The following is a 27,822-nucleotide window of genomic DNA, read 5'->3' on the forward strand; positions in this document are numbered from 1 at the left end:
GAAAACTCTGGTCTTCAGTCGCACTAGATATCCTTGGTCCATGTGGCCAGCGGACAGGAGAGTTAAAAACATCCTGAAAGTTCTGCGGGACAGTGCTGTTTTATAGTATTCTGTGTTCACTCTTTGTGTTGTTTATATTTTATTGTTTACTTTCTCAGGATGCAAGTAAAATTCAAAATATTCAGTTAAAAGGTCATAAAATAAAATGTAAATTTTGTGACCAATATTAGTTACCTATTTACCCTTAAAAATAAAACTCTTTAGTATAGATAGTAAATAATAACTAGTGAAAATACTAGTTCCTATAAAGTATTTTCAGAAAATTGTGAACATTCAAATCTATTCACATTTAGGAAATAATCACAGAACAGAATGCTCTTCCCTACCTGTCTTCTACTGATGTCCATGCTTCTCTCTAATTCCATTTTAGCAGCTGCCAATTCTTGATGGTGATTATGCCGTAACAAATCAATTGCAGCTGCATGCTGATGGTTTAGTTCTGAGCGTAAAGAAGCTGGAATCCAAGAATTAAAAGAGGTTTAGCATATTTAAAAATATTTTAGGTACATACATAAAAATTATGTGTCACAGAATATATTTAAAATCAGGACACTTGTAGTGTGTCCGTTAAAATATCATGGACTTGTGTTTGCCTCTTAAAATATGAAAGACTACCCTGGCTGGTATGGTTCAGTGGATTAAGTGCTGGCCTGCAAATGAAAAGGTCGTAGGTTTGATTCCCAGTCAGGGCACACGCCTGGGTTGCAGGCCAGGTTCTCCAGTTGGGAGTGTGCAAAAGGCAACCAACCGATGTATCTCCTGCACATTGATCTTCCCCTCTAAGAAGTAAATAAAATCCTTAAAAACATAAAAAAATATTATAGACTATCATAGAATATTATGAATTTTGAGGTCATCTAACTTTGATAATAATTTCTAGCTGCTCAAATTAATCGAGATATTTCTATATTGTTTTCAGTGTGCAAGTAAGGCGTTAATGAAATGTTTTTAACTCGTCATTCACCATTAAAATAACATTTTATAGTTGGGCAGTACCATAACATATTTAGGAGGCAACTTCCCACCCAGGTAAGAATTCTTCCACAATATCCCTAAAAGATGTTAACCACGAGGTAGTGAATGCTTTTAGTGATTTGGAAGTCAGCATCTTCATTTGATTTTGAGATTATTTCATATAAGCTACATTTACTGAAAGTCGGGTACTATACTAAGGGAAAAGAAAATGTGACCTTGTTCTTGTAACTGCCCAGGCTAGAAGGGAGAGCATCTTGCTAGGGAATTAAGAGAAATATTAGAGATGAATATTAGTTATAATGAAAGCACAATGGTGGAAGTACCCAAATCTCCTAAGAGAGGAAAACTGAGGTTGCTATCACATAGGAACTTACAGTCACTAAAAGAATGAGTAGTGTTCTCTAAGTGGAAGAAGAGATAACACGCAGAAGCAGAAAGAACCTGACCTCCCAGGCAGCCTATGACAGGTTTGGTGTGGCAGCAGCCCACATGGCATGCAGTCATAATGGAAGGAAAATGGAGCCCAGTCTGAGAAAGTTTTTTTTGCAGTACAAAATGTTTGTTACTCTGTGTTTAGGTTCGTGGTTCTCAGGCTCGGATGTGTGTGAGCACAGCTGAGGGAACCTGTAGAGTACACATGATCGTCCTTGGAACCATGAATTTACGTGAAGAGTTTTGGGAAACCCATTATTTTTATATGAACGCAAAAGAGATATAAGTGAGTAAAATACAAATTATAAATTCTAAAGCTAAAACAGGAATCTTCAAAGAAATGTTGTGTTTGTAGCTAGTCAGTTCAGGCTCCTCCTGAGACCTTCATGTAGGGCGTAAGTTCCGTCTCCTGGTGTTAAGGGTTTCTTCAGTGGAAAAACATGACAGACAGTGAGAAAGGACATGTGGAATCACTGAAGGATTGAAAGTTGGGAAGTCACATAGTGAGATTTGAGTCTTGCACAGATTAACCTCACTGGAGTTTGGAGGAGGGACTGTAAGAAGGGAGATCAGGAAGGAGGTTATGGTAATAATCCAGGTGACAAATGATATGACCACAAACTAGGTATGGCAGAAAGGTAATCAGACATAGGGAACATTTAAAGAGAGGAACTAATAGGATGTAAAAGTGAAAGAAAAAAAGCTTAATGCATCTCCCAGGAACCTGGTTTGGGCAAATGGGTAAATGGTGATAATTAAAGTGGGTACAGAAACAGAAACACATTTTGGACCTTGAAGGAGACAGTGAACTGACATCTAAAATGTAGAGTATTAGAATATCTAATATGCTGTAACAAATATAAACCTAATCTGCAAATAAAGCAGTATGGTCTAGAAACATGTATTTGGAGTCACCAGCACAATAGATGGTAGTCGAACACATGGATATGAGTCAAATCAATCAGAAAAAGCCTGAAGACAAAAAAACAGATCAGAACACTGGGAAACAGCAATACTTAACAGAGAGGTCAGAAAGGTATGAGTAGAGCAAGGACAGTCAACTTTCATGGAAACCACAGGGAAAAAGGATTCAAGAAAGTCAAAGGGGTCAAATGATGCAGACAAGGCCAACAAACGAGAGCTAGTAAGAATACTTTGGATTTTCAAAGTACAATCGTGACCTCAGGAAGAGTAATTTCAATGGAATAATGGAACGGGGCAGGAGGGTGGGTGGTGCACATGCCTGAAATGTAGACCTAAAAGTTCCTGCCAAGTATCTAGAATATATAAAGAACTCTGAAAACTCAAGAGTAAAAATGCAAACGATCCAACTAAAAGATACACAGATGGAAATTAATACGTGAAAAAATGGTCCACATTATTAGCCACTAGGGAAATACTAAGTAAAGTTCACCATGAAATATCACTATATCCGTAAAATACAAAGTAATGACATCATATGCTAGGGAGGAGGTGAAAAACTGTGCCACTCATATATTACTGGAGGGAGTATAAAAGGGTACAACCACTTTAAAAAACAGTCTGGCAGTTTCTTCAAAAACTAAATATATAATTATCATATGACCCAGCACCTGTACTCCTGGGCATTTATCCCAGACAACTGAAAACTTAGTTTACACAAAAATGAAAAAAACCCAGGCATCCTTCAGTGGGTGAAGGACAAATGTGGTAGGTTAATACCACAGAATACTGCTCAGCAATAAAAAGGGACAAAATATTGATGCAACAACCTGAATGAATCTAGAGACTTACACTGAGTGCAAGAAAGCCAATCCCAGAGGTTATGTATCGTATGACTCCATTGATAACATTCCTAACATTCTCAAATGACAAAATTATAAAAATGGCTTCAAGGAGTTAAAAGTGGGGGAGAAGAAGAGAAGTGTAGCTATAAATGGGCAACAGGGATCCTCAAGGTGATGGGATTGTTCAGTGTCTCGACAGTATCAGTATCCTGGTTGTGATATGTACTGTCATTTTTTAAATACATTTTTTCATTTATAGTTTACACTCAATATTATTTTATATTAGTTTCAGGTATGTACTATAATTTTAAAAGATGTTGGTTTTGAAAACCATTGGGAAAAACAGGGTAAAGGGTTCAAAGCATTCTTCATATTATTTCTTACAACAGTATGTGAATCACAATGATCTCAAAATAAAAAGTTTAATTTAAAAACAAGAAAAAACCTTTTTGTCAACAAAGGGGCATTTGAATCATGTCTGAATGGACTACACAACAACAGTGCCTACAGCTGGCCTATTTTTCTCCTCACGTGGTTGCAGAAAGTGTGCTCCCTTGGGCCACATTCTACAGAGGCTGCCTCTGCATTTAACTAGAAGCTACTTGAAGGCAAAGACAGAGCAGAAGTTCATTTCTGAATCCTCCTTGATTAGCAGAGTCTCTAGCACGTAACAGATATTCCACTTAAAATTTCATCTTAGCTATTGCAATGGTTTTTGAATGAGGAAGAGGACAAAGCTCTAAAGACTTGGCCTAGGGCTCCCAGCAACAGTTGAGAGAATCAGCTGGATCAAAGGGCTTTCTCCTTGAAGCCCGTGATATTCACAACACATTGATCTTCCTTGTTCCTAGTTTCTGCTTTGGTGTGAGGGTGCTGCTGACGTGTGACAACATACGTTAAGTATATTAGGAGAATTTGGAAAAAAATCAGAAAGAAAATGAGATGGTAGGAATGAAAAGTTATTGAATGACACTAAAAAACAAACTAAAAAAAATTTTAATATATATCTACTTTTTCTTCAAAACATATCTCCTTATTAAAAAAGGTCGTGATATGAACACCTCAAAGATAAAAATCCCATTAAAAGTATCTGTCCATATTTTTGGATGACCGCTAGTGGAGGCATAGCGGGGGTGGAAGGGTTGAGCAAAAGGAAAAAGGATTTACGGACATGGACTACAGGGGTAGTGATTGCTGTGGGAGAAGAGTGTAAAGGGTACTAAATGGTAATGGAAAAAATACAATAAAGATTTTAAAAATATATCTGAAAAAATAGAACAAAAAGTCAGATCTAAACATGACTTTTCACATTAAAAAGACAAGCCCTGAAATGGAGGAATAAACCAATACGACTCTCTAGTTTACGGGTATGCGGCACCATGCCCCTCTCTCCCTTTCGTCACTGCACAGTCGGAAGCGTGAATGTCCTGACTCCATTTAGTCGGTTAACGACAGACAGAAGCACCAGTGAGTGCTGCTTACACAGCCAGTGCGTGGAGAAAGTCTGTGTTCTATCCATGCTATTCCACCACACTTGCCTCTTCATCTGGTAGCTTCAAATAAAATAAGCAGAACACTCAGATATTCATTGTGATATTTTAAAACTTGAAAATAAACATTCTGATTTTATTTTGACTTTTAAAGTAGAACAATGTTCAAATAAATATGATAATATTATAATCCACACAAAATACCAAGCATAGCCTTTCCTTCATCTTCTAATTCAAACCGCAGAGTCTGAAGTTCCTGTTCCATTTCTACCCGGAAGCCCTCCATTGACTCTCTGTGTGCATCTTTTAGTGACTGAAGCTCTGCAGAATGTTTCTGTTGTAAATGATTTTCAAGAGCCTAGAATAGGAGAAACACATTCAAATTATTATAATACAGAAAGGAAAATACAAATAAAATAATTAATGAAACTTAGTCATTATTTAAGAAAAACAAAGCATTTTTAAAAAGATTTTACTTAGAGATAGAGGAAGGGAGGGAGAAAGAGGGTGAGAAACACTGATGTGAGAAACATCAATCAGTTGCCTCTCGCACGCACCCAGGCTGGGGACCGAACCTGCAACCCAGGCATGTGCCCTCACTGGAAATAGAACACACAACCTTTAGCTTTGCAGGAGAATGCCCAGAAAACCGAGCAAGTCTGGTCAGGAAAAAGAAGGCATTTTTAATTCATTTACAAGAAAATTAAAGATAAGCCCTGGCCAGTGTGGTTCAGTTGGTTGGAGCATTGTCCCATAAACTGAAGGGTCCTGGGATGGATGGATGGGTCACATGCCTAGGCTATGGGTGTGTCCCCCCTGGGAGCATATGAGAGGCAACCAACCAATCAATGTTTCTCACATAGACATTTCTCTCTTCCTCCCCTTCCCCTCTCTCTAAAATCAATGAACATGTCCTTGGGTGAGGATAAAACATAAAATAAAAAAATAAAAAAGGAAAATTAAATATAAGATAATCACCATTAGCAAATAAATTACTAGAGTCACTACCAAACAATAAACTAATAGTCATGAAACCAAAATGACTCAATATATTGTTTTTAAATTGGAATATGGACTCTTGCCTGAAAGCAGTTTTCAATAAAATTATTTTCTAAAGATGCTAACAAGTGTGAACAAACTAACATTAATGAATAATTCTTCTGTGTACACAGACATAGACTTAGGAAAAACAGGAGGAGGAGATTAACATGAAAAAATCTTCTGATCAGGGAATCAGAGAAGGAGGCGTTTATAATTTCAACCTCATCGAATATTTTGTAGCTACTTTCTAGAGTCATTCTTTTTGACTGCATTTGTGAACAGAAGCAAAAGCTTTGAGGCCTTGACTTCTGTTCAACACGGAGGGATGGGTAAGCATGCTTCACCTCCTTGCACAACCACAAGAAGAATCACAACTAATGTCAAAACAAAAAACACCCAGAACTGCCATAAAACTGAACTGTAAGTCCAACAACCAAGGATTTAAAGCCACCACATTTATCCAGACGGGAGGAGAGGTGGAGATGGGGAGCCAGAGCAGAGAGGACACAGTGTGGCATGGAGAGGTGGCAGCATGTGCTGAACGTGCAGTCCCACATTCACGTGTGGTGGATAAAAATCAGAGGGGATATCTTGGGAATGAACAATCCCAGCTCTAGGCCAGACCGCACAGCCCAGTGTTCTAGCTACAGGAAGATAGAGCTTCGCAGCTGCAGGCTGTAAAAACCAGTGGGGATTAGGGCAGCAAAAGCAACTGCTGGTTTCTCAGGAGAGTCCCTTTAAAGGGCCCACAAGGTCCAAGAATATATGCAAACTCACCCACACTCTGGGAATCATCAACAGGGCAGCAGCTGGAAGGGTGCCGGTCACATATGGGAAATGGGTAAAGTGACTGGAAATGGGTAAGTGCCAGGCAAGCCTCCAGAGATCAGGCAGTGGAACTGTCCCCTCTCTGACCCCTGCCTCCCACACAGAACCAGAAAGTAGTGAATGGTGAAGCGGTTACCCCACCTTGGTGAATATCTAAGGCTTCACCCCTTACAGCTTAACTGGTGTACTAAGACACAGAGTCAAAGCAGCTCTACCTAATACACAGATTCAAGCACAGGGAGGCTGCCAAGCTGGGGAGACCAAGAAATATGGCCTGAATGAAAGAATAGTGACTTCCGGCAAGATGGAGGAATAGATGGACGCACCGTGCCTCCTCACACAACCAAGATTAGAACAACAATAATTTACAGATAGAATATCACTCAGAACTGATAGAGGATTTATCTGAATGGAAGTCGGACAGTCAAGAAGTTGAAGCAGACCCGTACATCCAGACTGGTGGGAGACAACGAGCCGGGCGGGCGCGGGGCTGGCGCAGGTCGGCGGAGCGCGGAGGTCGGGGAAAATTTGGCGCGAAATCGGCGTGACAGCCATCCGGGGTGCAAGAACGCAGCGGTGATCCCTGAGTACGCAAGCTGCAGCTGGCGGACCCTGTGGGGCTGCGATTGTGGACCAGGGCAGAGCTCGCAGCCCAGGATCCCAAGGAAGGGCCTGAGCCCGGGAGAACGAAACTATCGCCATTGTCCCCTCCTGCTCCCGCCCCCGCCCACAGATATAACGTCACAATCTAGTGACCAGGGTGGGTGAACACCTAAGGATCCACCCCACACCGTAACAAAAGCGACCAGAGACAGGGAAAGACATAAGACAGTAAGACATGTATCCAACAGAACAGATCAGTCCCCCAGGACTCATCCTTTTGAGCGACCAAGAAATAGGCAATCTATCAGAGGCACAGTTCAAAACACTGGTGATCAGAAAGCTCACGGAATTGGTTGACTTTGGGCGCAATTTAGATGAAAGGATGCAGGTTACCATAAAAGAGATGCAGGAAGATACACGGAAGAGAGCCAATAGTGAAAGGAAGGAATCTGAGTCTCAAAATAATACAGTGGACCAGAAGGAAGATAAAATCAACCAAGCAGGAAAGCATGATGAAATAAGAATTCAAAAAATCGAGGAAAAGCTTAAGAGCATCCAGGACACCTTTAAACGTTCCAACATCCAAATTATAGGGGTACCAGAATGGTAAGGGGAAAAGCATCAAATTGAGCACGTATTTGAACAAATAATAAAGGAGAACTTCCCCAATCTGGCAAAGGGAACAGTCTTCCAAGAAATCCAAGAAGCTCAGAGAGCCCCAAAGAAGTGGGACCCAAGAAGAAACACACCAAGGCACATCATAATTACATTAGCCAAGGCAAAAACGAAGGAGAGAATCCTAGAAGCAGCAAGAGATAAGGGGACAGTCACCTACAAAGGAGTTCCCATCAGACTGTCAGCTGATTTCTCCAAAGAGACCTTATAGGCAAGAAGGGGCTGGAAAGAAATATTCCAAGTCATAAAAGACAAGGACCTACATCCCAGATTGCTCTATCCAGCAAAGCTCTCATTTAGAATGGAAGGGAAGATAAAGTGCTTTTCAGATAAGGTCAAGTTAAAGGAGTTCATCATCACCAAGCCCTTATTTTATGAAATGCTAAAGGGACTTATCTAAGAAAAGACATGTATAGTAAAAGGACAGCAAACTCACAATTATTAACCACCACACCTAAAGCAAAACCAAAAGAAACTAAGTAAACAACTAGAACAGGAACAGAACCACAGAAATGGAGGGCACATGGAGGGCTAGCAGCAGGGGGGTGGGAGGAGGAGAGGGGGGAAAAGGTATAGAGAATAAGTAGCATAGAATGTAGGTTGAAAATAGATAGGGGGAGGGCAAGAATAGTACAGGAAATGTAGAAGCTAAAGAACTCATAAGTATGACACATGGACATGAACTAAAGGGGGGGAACGTGGGTGGGAGAGGGGGTACAGGGTGGAGGGGAGAGAAGGGGGGAAATGGGACAACTGTAATAGCATAATCAATAAAATACATTAAAAAAAAAAAGGAATAACAAAACCCCAGAAAAAGAAATAAGGAAAATGGAGATAGCCAACATACCAGATGCAGAGTTCAAAACACTGGTGGTAAGGATAAGGATAAAACACTGGTTTAAGAATACGGTGATAAATAGAAATCACTGCGTACTGCAAAAGCATAAGGGAAGAAATAAAGGCTACACTAAGTGAAATAAAGAAAAATCCACAGGTTGGAACCAACAGTGAAGGGAAGGAAGCTGGGATTCAAATCAACAATTTGGAACATAAGGGAGAAATAAACATTCAACCAGAACAGAATGAAGAAACAAGAATTCAAAAAACCAAAGAGAGTATGAGAAGACTCTGGGACATCTCCAAAAGTGCCAATTTCTGAATCATATGGGTGCCAGAAGGAGAAGAGAAAGAGCAAGAAATTGAAAGTTTACTTGAAAAAATAATGAAGGAAAACTTCCCTAATTTGGCAAAGGAAATAGACATACAAGTCCACGAAGCACAGAAAGTCCCAAACAAGTTGGAACCAAAGAGGACTACACCAAACACATCACAATTAAAAAACCAAATGTTAAAGATAAAGAGAGAATCTTAAAAGTAGCTAGAAAAAAAAATCATTGAGTTACCTACAAAGGAATTCCCATAAGATTATCTGCTGATTTCTCAAAAGAAACTTTGCAGGCAAGAAGAAATTGGCAAGAAGTTTCAAAGTGATGAAAAGCAAGGACCTACATCCAAGATTACTCTATCCAGCGAAGCTATCATTTAGAATGGAAGGGCTTCTCCATTTCCTATACTATTCTTAACCTCCCCTGTCTATTTTGTACTACCAATTATGCTTTTTATTCCCTATACCTTTTCTCCAATTCTCTCCCCTCCCACTTCCTGATAATAACCCTCCATGTAATCTCCATTTCTGTGATTCTGTTCTTGTTCTGGTTGTTTGCTTGGGTGCCAGAAGGAGAAGAGCAGCAAGAAATTGAAAACTTATTTGAAAAAAATAATGAAAGAAATCTTCCCCAATCTGGTGGAAAAAAAAAATAGACATGCAGGTCCAGGAAGCTCAGAGAACTGCAAAGAAGTTGGACCCAAGGAGAAACACACTAAGACAGATCATAATTAAATTACCCAAGACTAAAGATAAGCAAAATCTTAAAAACATCAAGAGAAAAGGAGACAGTTACCTACAAAGGAGTTCCCATAAGACTGTCAGCTGATTTCTCAAAAGAGACCTTGCAAGCAAGAATGGGCTGGAAAGAAGTATTCAAAGCCATGAAAAGCAAGGACCTACATCCAAGATTACTCCATACAGCAAAGCTTTCATTTAGAATGGAAGGACAGATAAAGTGCTTCTCAGACAAGGTTATGCTACAGGAGTCCATCAGCACCAAGTTATTTATTACATAAAATGTTAAAGGGACTCATTTAACATAAAGAAGAAGATCAAAACTATGAACATCAAAATGATGACAAACTCAACTGCCACCAACTGAATCTAAAAAAAAAACAAACACAAACAAGCAAACAACTGGAACAGAAACAGCATCATAGAGATGGAGATCATTCAGAGGGTTATCAGCTGGGAGAGGGAAGGAGGAGAATGGGGGAAAAGGTACAAGAATTAAGAAGCATAATTGGTAGGTAAAAAATGGACAGGAGGAGGTTAAGAATTGCACAGGAAATGGAGAAACTAAAGAACTTATACACGACCCACTGACATGAACTGAGGTGGGGGAAATGCTGGAGGGAAGAGGGGTAGCAGGCAGAGCGGGGCACAGGGGAAAAACTGGGACAACTGTATAACTGTAATAGCATAATCAATAAAATATACTTTAAAAAAGCTGAGAGTGGGTAGCTGAAAAAGTAAACTAAAGCCTTTCGTGTGATTAGTTTTAAAAGCCCGGCCAGAAAGAACAGACTGCATGTGGCTAGGACTGAGAAGATATATGGCCGCAGGAGAAAAAAAAAAGAACTCAGGGTACTTCAAGTTTAGAGAGACTGAACTGTTTCGGGAAGGGTTTGTCTTTCTGTGACCTATAACATGAAAGGTTCTTGAAAAACGATTCTGTACTGTAAATAGGGTAGCAGTTCTTTAATCATTATCTAAAATGCTGTTTTTAAAAATTAGTATTTGGCTACTTATATTCACTGTTTTAAAAGTGTTTGATTTCTTAAATATTGTTGGGAACCGCCCTGACTGGTATTAGAAGCTGAGACCCCCGCCTAGGCTAGGCTAAGGGAACGCCCTTGGAACCGTGAGCCAGCAAGGAGAAAAAAGCTTATCTCCCTGGCAGTAATGCTGTTTCTGCTGCTGAACCCCCAAAAAAAGCTTGGTCGGTTAGCCAAAGACGGGTAAGATTCCCCACGGGGAACAACCCAAGCCAGGCACGATCACTTTGGGAGGCCCCCCAAAAGAAGGACTTGGGGGGCTGCAGCAAAAGGGGGTGATGGACCCTCACTCCTCGGCTTTGACAAAGTCTGAGTTCTCAGCGTCCGGAAGAAAATCTCCCTTATCTCTCGGTGGCTTTAGTTCCCGCGCTCCACCTAAGCCTGAAACAATGACGGGGAAGTGCAGCTCGGTACTGGGAAGTGCGGATTTCCCGGGGTGATCGGGCCTAAGAAAGAACATGTAAATTACTGTGAAACCTTCTTTGTCCAAGAATGCTCTTAGTTGAATGAGGAGGGTCTTAGGAGGAAGCTAGTTTGTTCCTCAGCCTTACAGCTCTTTGACCCCCCAACTCAATAGACCGGCAGAGTTCTTTGTTTTATATGTTCCTTACTTCCCCTAATGAGTATTGTACGTTACCTGAGTTATTATGTAGCATGAGCCTAATAAAAGCAGGTATGGACGGTGGATCAGCGCGCTCCTCACTAGAAGGGGTGGCCATTTCGTCCCTACTTCTCCACAGAAACTAGTTTGTCTCTGTGCATGTTTTTTCTCGCGTGTTTATCGTCGAGCCATCCACAGTGTGCCGTGGTCACTGCTAGCCGGTGACCCACGCGCAGCAAAATATAAAGCATACATTTATTTGAATATAGGTAAAATGCAGGACTTTTAGTTTAGACAATGTTGGGAACCACCTTGCCTGGTTTCAGAAGCTGTAATCCCCCATGGCTAAGGCTGAGTAAAAAGATCTTGGAACCATAGGCCGCTTAGGAGACAAAGCTTATCTTCCTGGTAGGAGAACTGCCTCTGCCCCTTTCACTTCACCCTGCTTGGCCCTGGTCGGATGACTGGTTAGCCAATGACAGGAAAGACTCCTCAAAGGAGGGACTACCTAAAACAGGCATGGTTGCAAAGGGGCCCTCAGGGAAGGATTTGGGAGGCTATAGAAAAAGGGGGTGATGGACCCTCACCCCTCAGCTTTGACATAGCCTGAGTCCTCATTCTGTCTGCCAGAAGTCTCCTAATCTCTTGGCTGCCTTAGTTCCCCTACCTGATTTAAGCCTGAAACACTGTCAGAGGTGGGTGTGGCCCTGTTCTGGAAAGGGCGGGTTCCCTGGGGCAATCAGGCCTAAGAAAGAATGCATAAAATGTTGTGAACCTACTTTGCTAATACCCTCAATTTAAATGATAAGGGTCTAAGCATGAAATGAGTTTGTTTCTGGAAGTTTATGGCCCTTAAGCTATCTGACCCTAACTCAAAATAAGCCCTCATAGTTCTCTGAATGTTATCTATTGTTTGATCATTACTGCCTGACAATGATTGATGAGCTTTACGTATATATGCCCTATATTCCTATGCAAATTAAACCCAATAAAAGCCCATTGAGGAACAGGCTCCTGGCCCTTCTCCTTTGAGAAATCGGCCACCTTTCCTCCCCAAGCAGATCACATCTTGGTAGACTCATTCTCATTTGCGGCAGTTAGGAGGACCCTGCGGGCGGAGCCTCCCACCCCCAGAAAACAACATTACCTAGATAGCTTGGCTACCAAATGACAGGCAATAAAATGGCAGATTCTGATTTCTTTTTAAAAACGATTAAAGTTTTAAAAAGACTGAATGTGTAAAATTAAAATACTGATACGAGAGCTTATGTGCTATAATAATTCACAAATGGTATCCAGTAAATTTACTACTTAGCAATATAATCAGCCTAACTTTTAACCAAAGGAACTTCCTTGACCAGACCAATAGACTTCAACTTACTGTATTGGTTGGTAAGTTAACTGTTTTTAAAAGGATAAGACTTTCACCCTGGCTGGTGTGGCTCAGTGAATTGAGCGCTGGCCTGTGAACCAAAGGATTGCTGGTTCGATTCCCAGTCAGGGCATATGCATGGGTTGCAGACTAGGTCCCCAGTAGAGGGAGTGGGAGAGGCAACCACACAATGATGTTTCTCTCCATCTCTTTCTCCCTCCCTTCCCCTCTCTAAAAATCTTAAAAAAAAAAAAAAACAACGGATAAGACTTCCTTGGTTGAATTGATTTATAACATACCACTCCTTAAAACAGTGCCTGCTCTCACATAAAGAATTAAGAAACAACTGATATCTATAATGGCTATAGATACTGAAAATTATTGTTAGTAAAACTGTATTTTTCTATCAATCTTTATCATGGTTACCACAAGGTCCTTAGAAGAAACTGGAAAAATGTACTGTTAAAAAATAAACTATACCAAAATTAATCACACTAAGACTGTCAAATTAACTTTTAATAGAACTGAGTAATGCATATGGGGAGATTCCGGCATATATGATTAATCTAATAATATACCTATTTGATTTAAATCTCTTCTGAGTGATTTGTTTGTATCACTACTTTTCAAATAGGCTTTGAGCTATATATAGGGGATTGCACTATTTTAAAATGTTTATAATTTCACTGAGAATTTTGTACATATTTTTTTAAAGGTGAGAAAAAAATCTGGGTTAAAAAATATATAAATTCTTTGGATACGTGCCTTTTGTAGATCTAGCCTGAAATAGAAAAATTAAACTTTGATGAAAAATAATTATAAATTCAAGATAGTATTAAGTGATTATAGTGGTTACAGCTTGGTAGGACGCTGTCCTACCAAGGACAGCGGATGCTAAATTTACTTAATCACTGTTAAGTATATGACAAACCAGATGGACTATTCTCATCATGAACTTGGCCATATAATGGAAAACATGCAAAATGGTGTTCACAGTCTAAGTTGTCTGCGATAGTGTGTAACTAGTGTATACGTTTAAACGCTGGAAAATACACTGAAATAAAGCCATACCTAATTTCTGGGAGTTAAGAAAATGAATTCTTAAGAATTGGAAGGCTAATTATGATTAGGTTATTGGATTCCATTGAATATATGTCACATTAAACTTACTCTTTGTTCCTTTTCCTTCTCTTCTTCCATTGATTGAAATGCAAGGACATGTGCTTCTTTTAAAGATTTATGTCTCTGCTGATGTTGTTCCTCCAACTCTTCAAGCTCTTGTGTGAGTCGTTGTCGTTCTTGTGTAAACTGGGCTTGCAGTTGCTGCAAAGAAGTCTGAGACTGGGAAAGCTGCATCTCCAGATTCTGTTTCAGCAAGGAGATCTATGCCACAGAATGGTACACAATGAAGAATAAATACAAGGCATATTTCACAAATTGCCAATCTAAGAGAAAGAAGGCATTTCAAAGATATTTAGTAAAATAATTGCTGTGAGAAAATGTTTATAATACATCATAGATATTTAAGCTTTAGGTATTACCACTTTCAATTCTATTTTTAGTAGTTACCCTAAAAATACACTGTTTTAGTGGCACTGAAGTTTATAGACTCTAAAGAACACTGCAGCCCACATTTAAAAATACAATGAACTATGCTGTACTGCAGTAAATATTAACAACATGAAATAAAAAAAGACAATGTGTATTTAGTAGATTACTTCAAAGAGACCGTATGAAAAATTAAACTACTTATTTGTGAGGCAGTAATGTTGAGTGGTTAGGACTGCGGTTTCTGAGTTAAAATCCGAGTTCTGCACCTGCTATGACCAACACCTCACCAGGCTGTGTGAGAATGAAGTGTGTTACTAGGCACGGTTCCCTTAGGACAGCCCCTGGCGTGTAGTAAGTGCTCAGTGTCAGCTAAGATTATTTGATGAATGGAAAGGTATTCTTTAAAAAATTTATAAGTTCATAATTTAGAATCCTTGTGTTAAAAATGATTTTTATTTTGAATTCTGATTTAATTCAAAGGATTTGCAAAGCTTTTGAAAAATCATAAGCATCCCACAATCTGCCAGTTACATCCTTATAATGATAGGTGCTTTATTTCACTATTGAAAATTGATTTGTCACTCCTTTTGAAAACAAGTATCACCATTAATGTCTGCATGGCTTCTGGGTGTCCTAAAATACTTAAAATTAAGCCCTTTTAAAAGAATTAATATACAAAATATGTATACATTAATTAATAGACATATTAATACATGTATGTGTATAAGTATACGTATACTTATACATATGCGTGTGTAAGTATATGTATGTTGGATGAAACCATTTAGTTTGATCTATATTTCTCTTCCCCTACACAGGAAATGGTAACTTGACACTAGAGGTCTATATTTTAATGGAAGTCTGAATCTAAGGGAACTTAGGGGAATGAGATAAAAAGTTGTGAAAATGTGTTCCATTAAGTGACTTAAGACACTGTATGTGTTCATATACAAGTATAACAGCTTCTGTGGCCAAGAAAGCCAATGGAAACAGGAAGATTTAAAGTGAGTTTTTATAAATGGGAAAAAACATTCATTTGAGTGATGAAAAGCAAATAAAGGCTGCCACACATGTCTCACAAAGGAAGGTACCGGGAAAGAAAGAGAAAGGGTAGAGAATCACTATATAATTGCAACATAAGAAAGGGAAAAAAGGAGGAACTGGAAGACAGAGAATGTCAGAGGCAAGCAACAGGAAATGGCCCAAGCCTATAGTGACTGTGGGTAGGTGACTCGATGTCTGGAAGGGTTTTGGACCAAATTTTAAATCTGGATTAGTTGTAAAGGTTAGCACCTGCCTTTATGGAGATAGTCAAGCAATAGGGAAAAATGACAGAACTGATCTAGATGTTCAGCTGTTTTAATGTATTTCCAAAGGAGTGACTCCACCTCCTGAAAGTTATATGGATTCTACTTAATGATTTCTACACAAACCTAAGGTTTCAGAGGGTACTTCATAGGACTGGAGCAAGTGGAACTGCCACCAACACTTTTGACTGCCACCCTGACACCTTTAAATGGCAGCAGCACCCGTGACTCACAAACCAAAATAAACCCTGCAAGTGTGAGAAGTGCAGGAGAATGTCACAGCAACAGCTTAGGACACATTTGTGAATTACGAGGACCAAGACATATTATACTCTGACTTCTCACCATTTTATGCCAAGAAAATCAGGATGAAATAGCATTAATGACAACCCAGACATAAAAAATAAATCAAAAAAGGGTAAAGGCAACAAAAACGTGTGTTTGTAAACAACCATATGTGACTGGTAGAGTCATTTCCTTCCCAGCTAGCTGGTTCTTCAAATAAAGAACCAAACCACTCTCTTCCCAAAATTAAATCTAGTTCCAGACCTAGCATGGGGACTCAGGGAACTGCCATATGACAACTTGTTAGAATACATGTAGGAAGGTTAGGAAAAGACTATGTTACATGTACAAAATGACTGAGAGTTCAAGCTATTATCTGGTAGCTAAAGCTATTACCTGGTCCCTGGCCAAGTGAGGACTAAAACCCACCCAGTGAACAAACTGCTCACCAAGCCATCTGCCCTGGCATGCACTGCGTGCGCCCAAAGAAAATGGGCATGTATTTCTGGTTTGTGCCCAGGCACTGCATGGGCCAGCAGCAGCCCTGGGTCCCGCCCTCCAACTGAGTGTGCACTGACGTTAACAAGAAGCTAATCAGTTCACAGCTGTGGATCTGACATTCCGCAATACCTACTTCCAAAATTCGCTGCATTGAAAAGAGTTCCTATATTAATGTGACTACAATTTGACTCACAGTTGAACTATTTAAGGATGAAACTTATGAAGAAATATCACATTTAAAGTGAAGGAAGTACCACAGTAATGTAAGAGTTATGTTTAAAGTCTAGCACTCTTTCAAATCTCACCAGCTTAAATATACTTCAATATTTCACATCAAAAATATACTTTACCTTGAAAGGACTCCAAAGCAATATTTTTCATTTTAGGATCTAAGATTAATCTTTGTCTCTATACTCAAGAAAATATAAAGTATGTACAAAAAGACATTATCATGCAATTTAGTGTTTAAATATACTTGGTTTAGATATTTTACATTAACTTTTAATGCGCACCGAAGTAATATTAAGCCTATCTAAAATCTTTGGATCCATGCAGAAAGCCTTTATCATGCAATGCAGCATCGAAACTTATTTTGCTCCTTTTATAAATAGTCCAATTGCACTGAATTGACAGCCTCTATTCAGCATGAAAATGACATGAGCTTTAAAAAACAAATAATGAGCAAAGCAATGTAAAGTGAACTAATGTTTAACAGCTGAGTATAGTATACTTTATGGAAATACATATTAATATAAAACTTCAATAATTCAAAATAAAAGAGAACATAGATTTCACTTTCAATAGTTTGGGCAAATTTGATCAGTAGGTTTATGACAGAATTATAGAATGGTGTTTGTTCAATAAATGAATGAGAAACAGCAGTTGCTTCAAATTACATATTTAGATTATGGAGAATATGGCATTGGTTTCTACACATGTTGTAATTTTAAATTTTAATGCTTCTTATCTTGTTGGTTTTAAGTAAACGCAAAAAATCCTTATTTCAGAAAAAAATTCAGTCCTCATTTTAACAATTCTTACCACACCCACAGCAGTTTAGATACAAATTCTATAACATACGGGCTTGAGTGATGGGTACCAGATACTTTGCAAATAATTTTAAAGGCCAAACTGCATTGGCATTAAGTACTACCTTCTGATCTCTACCACTTAAAATACTGTTTAAAAAAATAATAAAGTGTTATAATAATTTCAAAAGGATGAAAATTAAAATTAAAACATGAGAGTACCCTTTTCTGAAGGAAGGAAAGCTTTACCTGTTTCCTACAGAGCAGTTTCACAAAGACTCAGGGCCTCACCACTGGGGCCTGAAAAAGAGCTCCCTCAGTGCAGAGGCTGCAATGTCAAATCTGAGGTGCGGTGTGACAGGATGTCAACATGGGGCGTGCCAACAGCTACCTACAGCCTTCAGGTTCTGACGCACTGTGGTGTGTTCTGTCCCCCAAAACATCAGTGTTGTCACAGAAAGTAAAGAACACATAAAGCAGGCCAATAATTTGTCCTCAGAACAAACCTGGCTGTGGATCAGCATCATCTATGTAGATTTTAATAAATACCCTTGCCTGGGACCCAATCCCTTGATATTCTGATTTAGTAGGTCTAGAATTGGGCCCAGGCCCCCTAACATATTATTATTCCAAATTAGCAATGTAGTGAATATTCATTGTAAAAAAATTTTAATATAGCAGTTATAAAGGGGAAATCTCCTTCACTCCCTTGCCTTTCCAAATCCCAGTCCCTAAGGGTAACCAGTGTTAACATTTTGGTATCTCCATAGATATAATGACTTACATCTTTTGATACATATAATTGCCTGTTTTGTTTTCTTTGGTTATTTCTACTACATCATGTGTGAGTGGCTGGACATTTTTACCAAATGTAGAGAGCACACCTGCCCTGATCTGACAGAACAGTGACTAGGTCTTACACTCACAAGTTACTTTGCAGCCCCAGGGCACACCTCAAGAGGCCAGCCCGTGCTTAACAAGCAAAGCTGCTGAAACAGACCCCTGGGGCTGCTGATTGGGTAGACCTTCCATATACTTTGCCCAGAGCAATAAACACCCCTTCAAATGTAAAACCATGAGGTGTATATTCAACATGAGGTATTGAATGTAATGGAGTGGCTTTTCATCCTTCCTTCAAGATGAGTAAACCCATAGATTTAGTTAATGGTGGTTAACTTTCCACTAGGAAGGCCAGTGCATTTGTGTTTTTATAGGTTTTTTTTTCCCTTCACACTACTGATAAAGTTACCATATCCATGATAATTAGGTATACCCCATTCTTTTCCAGGACAGCACAGACTTTCTATTGCAGGCACTGTTTTTTGCCTCCCCAAAAGCTAATCTCCCCCTTTCCTTCCTTCTCAGCTGAACTCTTGAGTTTGTTCAGGGATGGAATGGAAATCCCTGTCTTAAAAAAGGTAAGCCTGTCTCCTAACACCAAGGGATGGATTATGATTAAGATGAGCAAATCACAGAAATCTAATTATAGGGATGTGTCACCTTGTTTTGGTTAATAAACTAAAAGAAAGTATGTGGGGAACTTTGGGGAACAATTTTATTTCCTGATAAAAGTTAAAAAGCACTTAAGGAGAGCCTCTTGCATTATCATAGTTGTTCGAGAACTTAATAGCTGGAGCTGGAACAGCCACGTTGCAACTACAACATGACAAACTGAAGGTCAAAAAGTTAACACACTGAGCATGGCAAAGCAGAAGTACAGAAAACACCTAGTTCTTAATTATCTTGACAGCCTAAGCTACTGTTCACTTGGTGTTCTGCTATTTATGCATCCTAATAGACGTAGTTCCAGAATCTTTTTTAAAGATTTTATTTATTTATTTATTTATTTATTTATTGAGAGAGGGAAGGGAGGGAGATAGAGAGAGAGAAAAACATCAATGTGCAGTTGCTGGGGGTTATGGCCTGCAACCCAGGCATGTACCCTGGCTGGGAATCGAACCTGCAACACTTTGGTTTGCAGCCTGCACTCAATCCACTGAGCTTCACCAGCCAGGGCTTCATAGTTCCAGAATCTTATACACTACAAATCCCTTTCCTTCCTGATGGAAATTTCAATTGTCTCACCTAGTTTCACTATTATAAATATTATGTGCACACACCTACAAAATTCCCCCCAAATCAAAAACCAAACGGTCTGAACATGTACACATATGAGTCTATTGGAAGGCTGCACATCTCTCTCTTTTTTAAGGCTCACAGATGACTTTAATGCAGTCACAGTTGAGAACCATTGCCTTAGAATTCATGAAACTAAAAATTTTGGCTGCTTCTTTTATGATAACCTTAAGGCAATGTCTAGAGAAGTCTCTGAAGCCTTGGCCGTTCACATATCCTCTGCTTTCAGTTCATTGTATAAGATGAAAGAGGAAAACAAAACAAAATATTATTTTCCTCAAGTAATATTACCTATGGCCTTCTCTACTGTAGCTTTGATCAGTTATCAAGATACTGGTAAACTTTATCTGTGTACTTTCTGAAGAAGGTATATATATATAAATCATGATTTTTCAAAAATGATTTTTTATGGGGTTTGGATGAGAGGTTCATTCATTTTTGTAAACAAGAAAATTAGTAAGAAAAATTTTTTGAAAAATAAGATGTATAACTTTGTTTTTTCAATAAATTTTAAGTATGAGATCCTGTTGAGCTGGAATACTTACAAATTTTGACAAGGAAAGTAAAAAATTATTATAAAGTCTAAACCATATGATATGAATATTTAGTTTAATACTCTCAAATATATATAGCAACATTAAAAATTGCTAACATAGGCTTAGTAGAGGACAGCAAGGATAATTTACCACTATGAAACAACTTACATGAATGCTCACATAAAATGTTTAAAGGTGCCTGAATATTTTAATTCTTCCTAGTTTTCTCTTTTTTTAACCAATAATTTGCTATGTTTGAAGAGTCTAGCTAAGAAAAGTACATTTAAGCTTGTAAAATTATAACCATCCTGAAAAAATTCTGAATTGTTCATAATTTTTTAGTATTTTCTATGAGCACCTATAAACTGAGTTCATCAATTAAGAGCCATACAATAATGCTTACTTGATGTCCTTAAGATATTTTTGGAATATGTTCCCAATTATCTCTCATTCTTAGTTGAAAAAAGTTAGAAAGGTTTCAGAAAGAACAGAGGTGTCAATCATCACTTGGTTTTTAGAACAAGACAGGGTATATAGTGGAAACTTCTTGCAGGGAAGACTGGATGGAGACGATGTGCGAAGGGGTGGGCAGATGCTACCATGCTGAACAATGCTCTGAGAAGATCACACTCATTTGGACAACGACAGAGGAAAGAACTGATCCTCCATGACGATGATGTCACAAAAGAGAATTAATTAATGGAGACTTCCCCGTGTTACTGATCCCTTCTACTTTTTCTGTAGATGAATCAAGGCATCCCGTTCCAGTTACCAATAGATTTAACTTCACCAAGGTAGTTTTTAGTTTAATGAACACCTTTTTACTTATAATTATTAAGGAAAAAGTGACTATGTTGTTACAAGTGTTCTGAAGTACAATTCAATGAATTTTTTGACAATAATTATACCTTATTTGGGTTATTTCTATCCCAGTCAGCACATAGGTCAAAAAGGATTAATGTAACAGTTATGCCCAAATTCTTACTAGGTTCTCCATGTTCTGCTAAAAAGAACTTCTAAATGCAGCCTTATTTCACCAATATTGAGATAAATATCTTTGCTGGTTATTTTTAAGTATATTAAAGAAAATGGTGTTAAATGTATTTGTGTACTTCTAATTATTTTTTAATGTAGAAAGCAAAGCTGAATATGAAAGATAGGTAAAATTTTTCTTTCCTTGCATAGCAGAAAGAAGGGCAGTATGAGGAAACAGTTTCACTCTGGAAGTATCAAATGTCATAGGGCACCTCTAGATTCAAAGGTTTGACTCCTCTAGGACAGGAACTGGCCAACTACAGCCTGTTTGTATAAATAAAGTGGTAATGGGACACAACCACATGGCTTCATTTGCGTACTGCCTGTGGCTGTGGTGGCTTTCACACAGCTGCATCAGACTCCAGTGGCTGCCACAGAAACTGCATGGCCCACCCTGACTTGTGTCATCCTGCTAACACAAAGGATACCAGTTCAATTCCCAGTCAGGGCACATGCCTGGGTTACAGGCCAGGTCCCTAGCTGCAGGCATGGGAGAGGCAGTCAGTTGATGTTTCTCTCTCATGTCAATATTTCTCTCCCTCTCTAAAAATAAATAAATAAAATATTAAACAACAACAAAAAAACCCCCTGCATAATCCACAATGTCTAAGTAATTTACTAGCTGGCCCCTTCAGAAAATTTGTTCACCTTTTCCCTTAGATCAGGGAAAATATTCAATAATGTTTAACTCTGTTCCTATTTTAAAGAACAAGTTGGGAATGGATTTGATATGAAAAATCTCATTTTTTTCTCTTCATATATAAAGAAAAAAATTTTAATGAGTGGTTAAAGGAACACTGTTTTGAAGCTAAATTTCTGCATACCTGATGTGTACATAAGTAAAAAACAATAATAATTTTGCTAATTCTTAGGAAAAGGGTTTTACTCCATTTTACTTTAAATCTTTTAATAATTGTAACATTAAAATCTAAAACATGCTCTGAATCTAATAAACTTTCACAACTATTTAATCCTTTTAAATAAAGAAGTCTACTGATACTAGTTTTTCAAAAAAAAACTAGTTAAAAGAAGTACATTTATATTTATTTTCAATTCTATGATACTCAACTAGGTAGTAGTTTTTCAAAACCATTCCTGTATCTTACAAAGCAAACAGTAATGAATTTTATGTGTGAGATATAAAACCTTGCTTAGTGTTATAATGAAATATATGCTTATTAATACAATGTGGTAGATGTATGCACATACATGAATGGATGGCTGAAAGAAAGAAGCTTTAATTACCCATATACAACGCATGTCTTACTGAATGCCAAAGTATATTTATTATATGTTTAAGCTTTAAAGCAGTGATGATGCTTATGCAAAATCAAAAGTGCAACATGCCCTTGTGTATAAACTGTAAGTGCCGTTCACTTACATTGTTGATAGATTTATGCAAAGCTTCACCCAGAGAGTGCCTCTACGAAGAAAAGATCACAGGAATAAAGGAAAATATTCAGAAATCAACTAAGTGAAAGAAAGAGGGAATAAAAGGGAGAGTAAACACAGAACATTAATTATAATATACTCAAGAAAAAAAGGTGAAAACAGTTCTGAAAATGTAATTAGACAAAAAGAACTTTAAGACTTACAGTCTAAATTATCTGCAGTCCCTTAAAACAGTGTCTCACGCATGTGGGCTGGCAGACTTACCTATGCACAATGCCAAAGGCCAGTGCATGTAAACCAGAGTGCAGTTTAAAGAGTGATTGTTACTGAAGGACCTAGAAGGCACATGGCTGCTCTAAATTCTTTCCAGAAATCCATAATATAAGCTTCAAAGTTTTACACACAGTACTGACGTTGGTTGAAGGATTTCTCTTAAGAGAGATGAGTGGATGAAAACTGAAACACTAACCTGATTGACTACATAAGTTTGGAGCCAGAAAATAAGAGAAAAAACACCAAAAATATGAAGATTTAATAATAATCTGGTTTCATACTAGGGGAAAGAAAAAAAAGATGCCTTCCTATCTTTTTTATCCTATTTTCTAGGGCATAACTGGAAAATTTATTCATGATCTGGATTCATTTTTCAGAAGTTCACTGGAATTTCTAGTGATAAACCACTGGAAAAACCACTAAGCACTCTCTTTCCTCCCAAATATGAAAAACAATGTGATTTCTGTTTCAACTGCTTTACTTTTCTTTGCCCTCCAAAAATACAAAATACCATAAAAAATTTTATTACTAATATAAATAGAAAAGTTCCTATAAAATGATATTTACTTTGGACAAATAAATCAACTTTTCAGACAGAACATAATTATCTTTTTTTTTTACATAATGTGATTATTCCTCGGTGTGTCACAAACTAAAGACAGTTTTTATTTGGTAAACAATTTTTTACTAATAACTCAGACTAACATATTCTAGGATAGAGTTTACTAGCTGAGATGAGCTGAGCCGTAGCTGGTGAGGCTCAGTGGACTGAGTGCCAGCCTGTGAATCAAAGGGTTGCTGGTTCGATTCCCAGCCTAGGGCACACACCTGGGTTGTGGGCCAGGTCCCTAGTAGGGGCATGTGAGAGGTAACCACACACTGATGTTTCTCTTCCTCTTTCTCCCTCCCTTCCCTTCTCTAAAATGAATAGATAAAATCTTAAAAAAAAGAAAAAAGAAAAAAATAATTTGAGAAAAAAGATTAACTTTCTATTTGATTACTCCATAACTTCTCAATCTAAACTTTCTCACACTTTTATACATATTAACTAACCATATTTTTTCTTATTCTTTCTCATACTAGTAATATTCTTCATGTAGTAATGATATACTTAACTTCTCCAGATTTCATAAAACTAAGGAAAATCTGAAGAACTTTTAGTTATGGTTTTTTACCTCTTTGTAGTTCTCAGAACTGATGTCCTAGTACTAGAAATTAATATAAAATGTATGGCATTGGCTTATGAAGTAGATTTTATTTTTCACTCTTAAGGTACCATAATATAAAAACATATATATGAAGATTCCTGAACAAACTGAAAAACTAACCAATATGACAAATCAGAGTGGTACTCCAGGTCTTTCCTTAGGGATTTTAGACTTAACACAACAGAAGTATATTTGAATCTAAACTCAAATGGTCACTACCTCTGTCACCATGCTACTGCAGCCATGGTCTGGGGTGTTCAAACCGCAGCCCGCAGGCCACACGCAGCCCCGGATGTCTGTGAACATGGCCCAACACAAAATTGTCAATTTACTTACAACCTTTTTTTTTGCTCATCCATTTCATTAGTGTTCGTGTACCTAATGTGTGGCCCAAGACAACTCTTTTCCAGTGTGGCCCAGAAACGCCAAACGGTTGAACACCCCTGAACCAAAAGGCATAGTCCCTCAGCTATGACATGGGGTGACTTACGCCACAGACCTGGTTGTGGCAATCAGGAAAGGCACAACTAGTGCTGTTGGGTGGCAACGCCATTGTTGGTTAATACATAAATGAAGATGTATTTTTTTACTTAAAATATTTATTACAGTACTACTATATTCCAGGAAATATTATAAGCAGAGTGAGATAAGCAGTTGAATAAGGTAGTAAAAAAAACACATACATATACACAAATAAGAAAAAAGTTCACAATAAATAGCATTATAAAAAGAGAAAAAGATTGCTGTGACAGGAAATGACTGAAGGTGATACTGCGCTGCTGGAAAGACCAGATGTTTTGAAGGAAGTGACATTTAACTGAGAATGAATGCAGCAGCCAGCCACAAAATTAGATGGCTTTGGAGGAAGAGCATACAGGGAAATGGGTCAGTACAAACACCGTGAGGTGGACGTGAGCTGAGTGACTGCACACATGTGTGCGTGTGTGTAGGGTGCCGTCTGTGAGGCGGAAATGAGGTGGGAGATACCTGCAGGGGTAAGATGGCTTAAGGTCTTGTTGGACAACGAAGGAGTAAGAATAATTCAGTGGGGTACTGAGAGAATTTTAAGCAGGGAATGGGCTGATTTGACTTACATCATTAAAGAGCACTTGGAATGCTGTGAAGAAAAGTGAAATTGGGGAGGTCAGGTTGTAGGCCATTGTAACAATGACCTGGACTAGTGTTTACCAGGGGAAATGGGAGTGGATGGAGCTGGGTATGGTTTGGAGGTGGAGTAAAACAGGATTGACAAATTATGGAACGGGTGAAAGAAAGAGAGACAACAATCAAGGACAAATCTTCCTTTTTTGTTTGAGGCAGTCAAGCAGTGCCAGGAAGTGAAGATGTTGGGATGATAGATGGAGTGTGGGAATCGATACTTCTGAGTCAGACATGCTGTTTGAGATGCCCATTAGTCAACCAAGTGATCATGAGTTCGGGGTAAGAGGTCAAGGTTGGAGATTTAATGTTATGAGTCACTGACATATAGATAGTATTTAAGCCATATGACAGGATGAGATCACCCCAAGGGAGGGACTGCTTGAAATAATGGATGAGCTAAAAATCTATATGCAAAAATATTATTTGGCAAGCACTGTACATAAGCAAGACCCACATTAGTAAGAAGTGATGTCCTATATAATAATTTGATCTAAAGCATCTTAAGCTTTTCTTGTTAGTTTCTGAGATGAGTGAAAAGGGCCTCAAGAGATCCTCTTCAACGGACAGCACTCAGACACTTAACACAGAAAGTTTGCTGTACTTGTTTCAGGATTTTTCTTTAAAAAAAATTTTTTTAAAGAATTTATTTATTTATTTTTAGAGAAAGGGGAAGGGAGAGAGAAAGAGAGGGAGAGAAACATCAATGTGCGGTTGCCTCTCATGTGCCCCCTACCAGGGACCTGGTCTGCAACCCAGGCACGTGCCCTAACTGGGAATCCAACCAGGAACCATTTGGTTTACAGGTTGATGCTCAATCCACTGAACCACACAAGTCAGGGCAAAATTTTTATTCTTGAAAGATGAATATAATCATACTTTTTGGTAAGTAAGGAAGGAAGTTAAATATAACTTAAAAAGTTACTATACTTAATTATAAATTTAGAGCTTTGTACATAAGAAACTATGCCCTTAGGTGTAATCCATTGTGCTAAACTTTAATCATTTAGAAACTAGAATGAAGTTTTCCACGTTTATAATTTGCAAATGTACTGGCTTATAAATATTGAAATCCACTGAATAAAAATCTTTTAGAGGACAGAGACACTGTCTCATTTATATTCTGCATCCAAAGTAACAAACTTGGTAGATGGCACAGAGTAAATAATGCTCAAAAAATGTTTATTATATAAATGTTTATCAATAAATGATATGGACTTAAATGACGGAGTTAGTTTTCACTACTCTCTACCTTATTTCTCCCCTCCCCCATAATAATAGAAGCAGCAAAGAGAAAATTCTAGATAACTAAAAAGATCCTAAGACTTAGAACTGTATCTTCTAACAAATGAACTAATGAATATACTAAATATTTTATAGAGAAAATATTAGTCTGAAAAATAAAGACTGCCAAGAGGGACCAATATTCATTGAATGGAACCTATCTTGTCCTGCTCATCTCTATTTTCCATACTGCAGCAAGAGATCTGAAATTACAATACCTAGAAATTTCCCACCACCAATTAACAGCTTTCAATAGCTTCTCATTGCTCTTTGGATGAAGTCCCAACAAGGCAAAAAGGTCCTGCTCCATTGGACCCTGCCTACCTCCCCGGCCTTCTAACCCTCTCCTCTCCAGAACACAGGTGTCTGCGGGCTGCCTGAGGGCCTTTGCACTTACTTCCCTCTCTGTTCAGAATGCTGTTCTCCTTTCCCAGGCCCGACTCCTGCTTCTCTTCCAGGTCTCCGGTACAGGACCCCACACTCACAGAAGCCCTCCCCAAGCTCTGAGACTAGAGTAGGTCCACAAGGTACACATCCTTGTGTGCCATGGTTGTAACAAATTGATGGGTCACTGTTACTTCCATTTGCTTCCTTTCCAGATTGTGGCCCTGAGAAGGCAGAGATCACTGTGACTTCACTACTGGTCTGGCACAGTGCCAAGCACATCAGAAGCACTAAATTTTTGATAGATGTCAAAGTGTCATCAAATGTCAATAGAAAGAATAAAATTCTCTTTACTAAGAAAGGAAGTGCCACTTACTAATTAGTAACTTCCTTGAAAAAAATACCTATACTAATCTTACATTATAACTCAAATAAAACATTAAAGCTTAATAAAACATTTCAAAATTCAATATTTAATATATAATACTATATGGATAAAATTATTTAACCCAATATAGCCAAAACATTATCATCTCAACATGTAATTTTACAAAAAATACCAGTGAGACATTCCATGTTATTTTTCATAGTAAGTTTTTGAAACCTAATACATACTTTACACTGATGCCTCGGTTTTGATGAACCTCATTTCAAGTGCCTGACAGCCACAGCTGGCTGGCAGCTACCATATGAGACAGCACTGGTCTAGAGATGAAAGCAAAGTCTGAAACAATTCTTAATAAGAAACTGGCTTTTCGATTGCTCTGGATCATGAGCATTTGTTTTACTGCTCTAGTTCCTACTTGTGTCATTATTCTTTCCTACTTTGTGCAAAAAATTCTAAAATAGCCTGTGATTATAAAAATCAATACATCTAAAATTAAATTTACCATCTCAATCCCTTCAAGTGTAGCTTATTATGACTTTTTGGTTTCAAATAATGATCTTCTCTGCA

At 38.2% G+C, this 27,822-nt stretch overlaps 1 protein-coding gene across 8 annotated transcripts in view; it reads right to left on the bottom strand.

Moving 5' to 3' along the window:
- Positions 1 to 27,822, bottom strand: part of FAM184A (family with sequence similarity 184 member A) — a 111,249-nt gene that overhangs the window by 15,168 nt on the left and 68,259 nt on the right. For all 8 annotated transcript variants that reach the window (XR_006786097.1, XM_045842518.1, XM_045842517.1 and 5 more), the window contains 3 exons: positions 13,960 to 14,172; positions 4,928 to 5,081; positions 387 to 514 (listed from right to left, as the gene is read on the bottom strand). Coding sequence is in view for 7 of the 8 variants with exons in the window: in XM_045842518.1 (XP_045698474.1) it covers positions 387 to 514; positions 4,928 to 5,081; positions 13,960 to 14,172 (495 nt within the window). In the remaining variant the exon portion in view is untranslated. The remainder of the gene's footprint in view (positions 1 to 386; positions 515 to 4,927; positions 5,082 to 13,959; positions 14,173 to 27,822) is intronic.

The sequence above is a fragment of the Phyllostomus hastatus genome, unplaced genomic scaffold, assembly GCF_019186645.2.
Source record: "Phyllostomus hastatus isolate PE091 unplaced genomic scaffold, TTU_PhHast_1.1 phas_contig_40, whole genome shotgun sequence".
Lineage (NCBI taxonomy): Eukaryota > Metazoa > Chordata > Mammalia > Chiroptera > Phyllostomidae > Phyllostomus > Phyllostomus hastatus.